This window comes from Durio zibethinus, chromosome 6, assembly GCF_047325235.1.
Source record: "Durio zibethinus cultivar Kanyao isolate XHJ-2024 chromosome 6, ASM4732523v1, whole genome shotgun sequence".
Classification (NCBI taxonomy): domain Eukaryota; kingdom Viridiplantae; phylum Streptophyta; class Magnoliopsida; order Malvales; family Malvaceae; genus Durio; species Durio zibethinus.
Window position 1 is genome coordinate 1,039,794 of NC_143167.1, and position 6,000 is coordinate 1,045,793.

The 6,000-nt window shown below is 34.9% G+C and overlaps 1 protein-coding gene across 1 annotated transcript; it reads right to left on the reverse strand.

Annotated features, from left to right (window-relative positions):
- Nucleotides 1–938: 938 nt before the first annotated feature.
- Nucleotides 939–5,754, reverse strand: LOC111285552 (DNA replication factor CDC6B-like). Its single transcript, XM_022875056.2, has 17 exons — nt 5,453–5,754; nt 5,132–5,186; nt 4,822–5,042; nt 4,655–4,729; nt 4,472–4,581; nt 4,283–4,389; nt 4,112–4,171; nt 3,574–3,647; nt 3,419–3,469; nt 3,279–3,328; nt 2,704–2,839; nt 2,492–2,581; nt 2,293–2,355; nt 2,111–2,206; nt 1,876–1,965; nt 1,671–1,792; nt 939–1,184 (listed from the first exon to the last, which is right to left on the reverse strand). The coding sequence occupies exons 1-16, from the start codon at nt 5,663–5,665 to the stop codon at nt 1,760–1,762; spliced, it is 1,524 nt and encodes a 507-aa protein (XP_022730791.2). The 5' UTR covers nt 5,666–5,754; the 3' UTR covers nt 939–1,184; nt 1,671–1,759.
- Between the last annotated feature and the right edge of the window lie 246 nt (nt 5,755–6,000).

The following is a 6,000-nucleotide window of genomic DNA, read 5'->3' on the forward strand; positions in this document are numbered from 1 at the left end:
TCACATCCTCTCTTCCTTGTAAGGTACTTTTTGTAGGATAAAATCGTGTGGTCAAATATCAAAGTGAACAATACCTCACAAGGGTGTGAACCGTGACAAGAAAACTGATCTGAGATGTCGGAAGGATGAATGCTCGGATCTCGGAGCCGCGCGAGTTCGGAGCTTAAATCTCAACCCATAACAAATGGTATCAAATCAACCCTAAACCATTCGATCCACGTCAAACACTTCGAGAAAAGTAGACAGAGTGACCAGCCTCTGTAACGAGGGCGTCACGAGGTTGGGTGGAAAAGAATATCACAAACCTAAAGAAGAGTCCTGAATCTCATATCTTCTATAATAGAAAGATCACTAGAGTATAAAAAGATTTACACTTTTTTTTTTTATGAAGCACCTTTTGTAAGATAAAATCGTGAGGTTAAAAAGATCAAAACGAACAATACCTCACAAAAATGTGATCCGTGACAAAAAAATTAATCTGAAACATCAAAAAAATGAATGTCAAAATCTCTTAACTACATAGATTCAAAATTTAAGTCTCAACGTGATATTAAAAACACGTTTGAGATTTTATTTTGAACTGATGTTAGTGTTGGATGACGTGGTTTTCTTTGCTACACTGTTCAGCTTTTCAACTTTTTGCATTATAACTTCCGGTTTATGGATATTCTATATTGATGTATATCCACAATTTCATTTTGCTTGTATCCTTTTTATTACTTTTCCTCTGTTCTGACTGTGGTACGACTGTCGAGTGAGGTTGTAGCTGTAGAAACTCATTTGAGTTCTCTCAATGGGGACATGAGATTATACGTGGTACTATTTGGCAAGAACGAAAAAGATTTACATATTCTACACCTGAGACGGTCATTGTTAAAAAGATTTTTAAAATAGTTTTATTAAAAAATAAAAGAACCAATATTACTCAAGAATCCCATCAAAAAATTGCACAAGAATTTATATATTTTCGAAAGTTTCTGGCACAAAAAAGGGAAAAAAATCCTAGGTTTGAAATTTGCAGTTTGTATCAAATTGTCAACAATTGTAAGTTCTCTAACATTACTGGAAGAAAGCAGTGGCCAGTGGGTTCCATCATGCCATTCCCCTCAATATTGTTGACTTGTAATGCTGAAGTAGAATAATCTTTGACTCCAGGTTTGCCATGCAAGCTTACAAAGGCATGCCTGCGAGGAAATGTGATTTAAGTTAATGTTCAATAAATAATTATGCCAATAAAAGTGACAACCTCACTCAATTGTAATAACACTCTCTGAAAGTGAAAGGAAACAGTTTCATAATAAAACTCAGACCAACTTAAAGAAAAGATTTGATTAAATGCACTCTTGCAGGTACGAATTTATAACACAACAATTGATTGGCACTAATAAATTTTATATCAAACAATCGTGTCCTGTCTTGTCCTCGGCAGAAAGCTATAATTTGTAGTTTAATCTATACTTTTGATGTGTCCATCCATGTGCATGAATAATCTTAACTAAGAACTACAACAATGGCATTTAATAAAAGATTCGTAAACCTATATCAGCATCGTAATAACCATTGAACATCTGATCAACACCATCAAATAAAATTTGAACTGTGGAAGAACAATCACATGCATAATCAAGTAGCATATTTAGAAATAATTGTAGAAAACAGTGGCTCTGGACCTTAAGTCAGGAGCAGGCAAGCCGATGAATTCGAGACCGCCACCATATTAAAGCTATCACAAGTCCTTCTGTAATTCGTTTATGCAGAATTACTGAAGACAGTTCCTAAAGAATCGAACTCCCTGTTCCAGATAAATGGTTATCGTTACGAAACAAATTAATACTCAAGATAAAATGCTGTCCTTCTCAAATGATAAATCTGTACCTGCAGTGCAAAGGAGATGTCAGCTTCATCAACTTTTAGTGTTACTCTCTTTGATTTATCATCACGAGACTGACCTAATTTGAAAAGACCCTGTACACTGAATCATGTCAAACTTCCCCTTCTAGATTTGGTCCTGTTAGATAGTTAATGCATCTCTGAAAAACAGTTACTGCCATCATTTAAAGCTAGGTTATTGAGTTGAGCTCAAACAGAAGAATAGGTATACTTTAGTTACCTGGTCATTTAGCACTCTCAAGATACTTAAAAATTCCAAAATCCCAACTGGAGGTATCAGTGATGATTTGCAGATGTCAATATAAGATTTATTTAACTGCACCAATGTAACACCCTTATAAATCAATTATGCAACTGCTAAATGTTTCAACTTATCATCGTCAAGCATTAAGAAAAACACACCTCCCCAACAGTTGTATCCTTCTTTCCACCACGGAAAAACTTCACAGCAGAGCAAAGTATAATCTGCAGTCAAACTTAACAGCATGAGAGAAGATGAAGCAGCAGGAGACATGAGTTTTAGATTTAACGATTGGTCGGTTGTATTTATAATGGGCTATGTTACCATAGCAGCAAAATTTATATTTATGATCAAACTTACTTGTTGATGCTGAGGAAGAGACTGTATAGTGTCAACTATAGGTGATCTGAATGCCTTTGACAATGCAAGAGCCATATGATCAATCCTCACCTGAAATACACCATTATGTGTAAGCAACAGTAGGGGCTGTAATAGATAGCTCGGTAGTCTAACACTAATGTAACAAGCTCAAGCTTGGAAGAGGTAATATTAAGCTATTGATGACCACTTACAGTATTATTTTCTTGTGATTGGAAGATTTCTAGAGCAGGAGCTGTCTGCTGACTAATGAACTCCCCTTCTACTGATGTCAAACTCAGGTTGCTTGCACATTCTCTTAATTCTGCTTCATGAATTTCCGCCGCACTCCTGGATCAAACTGAAGAATGTTAGCCAACAATTTAAAGTGACTACTGTAGTCAAAGAAAGGAAGATATTATTCATTGGGAAACAAACTATCTACAATGTTGATGTATAAGAGATGAAAAAAGAAAATGAATAATTTAGGAATTTGAAGATTATGCATCCAACAGACATTAGAGACCAAACACTTTTTTTGTAGTATTCTTTTGGCAAAATAGTTTAAACAACAAAAATAGAATGCCTTGACACCCATAGAATTTAAGTACATTTATTATAATCAAATAAGCCTTGCAAGGCAAAACTAAACAACATTAAATTGCTGCATCTGTTGTCAATTTTCACTAATATCAGTTGTAATGTCACTTCTACGGTCTAATTGGTTAAAACTTAACAATTTTATACTTCAGGCCATAGTTTGCAGCAACAACAGCAATGAAACACTGACCTACAAACACAAAGAGCTTTCCGCATATCTCCAGACGCAGCCGCAACTTTCTGTTAAAATTCAAGCTGTCAGTATCTATTGATAGTAGATCAATTGAAGACAGGAAAAGGTTTTCAAAATAAGATCACTGATCGACTCACCCTGGCGCAAAGTTCTAATGCTTGCTGCTGGAAGACAATATATGGAAGTACCTGTTAGAATGCAAAGTCATTAAAACTCAATAACATGAATTTGCCACACAAATCAAATTCAAAGTAATTCCGTACAAAGAGTGAAAGTGGAATGTAGTGATTACCGAGAGCCTCTCTTGAAGTATTGAAAGAATTTGATCCTTAGAGTAAGCACGGAAGGTTACAACCATAGGCTTGCCTAAAACAGAGATGTGGTAGCATAATAAGTTAGTATAACCTTCAAAACAACCAAGCATCCAAATTGCATCATTGCAAGTTGCCACCACTACAGAAAGGGAATAAAAAGCTTTGGTTGAAGTTAATATCAGTAGAGAAATAAACTAAAGGAACAAAAATTCTGAAAATATTAGACTAGTAAGTACTAAGGCACAAATCCATAACCCTCGGCTAGTAAAATATAAGACTGCACTGAAGGTGCTTTCATTTTTTTGCTTGCTTAGGTAAGCGAACCAGGAAGATACTAGATGACAATCCACGATTTTATAGTTGCACAATAATCAGGACAATAAAAAATTATAGTTGATCAAAAGCAATGATAAGCTTCAAGAATCTCAAAGACACAAGAAATGCTTTCAAAAGATAAATTCATAAAATCAAGCTTAATATCATTGTTGACCAATGTAACGGAAGTAAAGAGCTCACAATTCAAAGACTGGAGTCTTGGAAGAAACCTATCAGCTAGGTCAATGGAATTTGCTATCCCTGGAAAAGCAAAACAAGGATAGCATTCATGAGTGAATAATTGCATCAATCAAGAAAATAAGAAGAACACTTCGCAATCAAAACAATTACATGGTAGTGAATGAATGGTACCTAGCAATATGCATTTAGAGAATGGAAATGTTGTAAGCATGAAAAGATCATGAAGCACTGCCCTGTCCTTCGTAATCAAATAATCCAACTCATCAGCAATAATTAACCTGCAAAAATTCATAATTTTGATAAAAGCAAAACGAGAGGGGAATAAAGATGATTCAACCTAGTTGAGGGGAAATTTCTCACATCATCTTTGAGCCAGACAGTGACTGCTTACTAGAATACAGGTTCTGTAGATGTTGTGAAGGTGATGTTGAGCCAGTAAGTTTCTTCTTTGGCTGGTGCTTCCCAAGAATCTGCCAAGGTAACCATCAGGTAAACATTTGCAGAATTCAAACTTTTATGTTAATAAAGTCTTAATAACAATACCTTACTAAAAATATCAGATGTGTTTGCTAAAGAATTACAATTCATTGCTAATACTTCAGGTGACTGCAAACCTTCCTGATTCAAAATAATAATAATAATAATAATTGAAAATGACAACCCATTTCAATAGCATCCCAAGACAAAGGGATAATAAGCAATGAACCTACCATTGTTGCCCATTCAATAACCTGCTGTTTTACTTTCTCCATAGATAACGACTTCCCAGTCCCAGGACATCCACATACATACAAACTCCCAGCTTTCTCTTGTGCTACACATACCTTGCAAAACTCCAAAACCCTTTTTTGTTCATATTGTCTGCACACAACAGTTGATGGAGCTGTTGAAACATGTAGTGCTTCCTTAACTGCCCTCATTTGCTCAAAATCTTAAAATAAACCAAAACGAACTCAAAGTTAAACATTGATTGCTAAAACTAAAAGCCAAAAATAATAATAATTATTATTATAAAATTACCTTTAGGATTCCAATTTTTCTTCATTGGTTTTTCATTAAAATCTCCCTTAATTCCCTGTAAACATATAAAATTAAACAATATTAACAATCTTTTAAACCTCATCTCGTCTTCTATAGACCATGAATTTCATCAAACACTAAAAAGAAACAAAGGTATAAATATCTGTTTTTTTTTTTTTTAATTTGTCAAAAAACCAATTAAGTTTCCTATTAATTTCATTTTACTTACTTATCTAAAATTAATAATAAATTCTAGGACTAATTTAACTAAAGCTACCATACAATAATCAAAGCAGTAAAGCTTTAATAGTATTGGCTCACATTTGCAGGGCTGTTTGGATTTGAGTTTAGGCGACGGCGAGGCGATTTGAGTTTCATTGGCGTCGACACTGGACTCTCCTTCGCCGCTGCCGCATTGGACCTTAAACTTCGTTTCTGAGGAGTGCAACAGCCGTTGAATCTAGCGATGTCGCCGCTCCTGGTGGCCACCATCTCCTTGAAAGGAGATGAATTGCGATCGGCAATTGCAGGCATTGTTGAATAAAAAAAAATTATCGGGTAGATAAATTGGCAACAAAAAAAATTATAGGGATTTCGATTCGATTCACGAGAGAGCAAGAAAATATTGGAGGTATATAAAAGGAAAAAAACATTATTAAAAAATATGAAATAAGGAGCGGGAAATGTAACAATTTTCATCTCCCGCCTTGTGTCCGGATATTTTTGAAGCCCCTCCGGTTAATTACTCTGTTCATAATATGGGCTAAGCCCAATAAATCCAATGGGTCCAAAATTTAAAGCAAACACTGGCCCAACCAAAATGTTTCTTAAGGTGAAGGTCCAATTGTCATTGAAATAAAAATTAATTT

Coding starts and splice junctions, on each gene's coding strand:
- LOC111285552 (XM_022875056.2), bottom strand. CDS start 5,665: ATGCCTGCAATTGCCGATCGCAATTCATCTCCTTTCAAGGAGATGGTG. Junction 5,043..5,131: donor GAAAAATTGGAATCCTAAAG/GTAATTTTATAA, acceptor GTTTATTTTAAG/ATTTTGAGCAAATGAGGGCA. Junction 1,966..2,110: donor TGAGAGTGCTAAATGACCAG/GTAACTAAAGTA, acceptor TTCAGTGTACAG/GGTCTTTTCAAATTAGGTCA.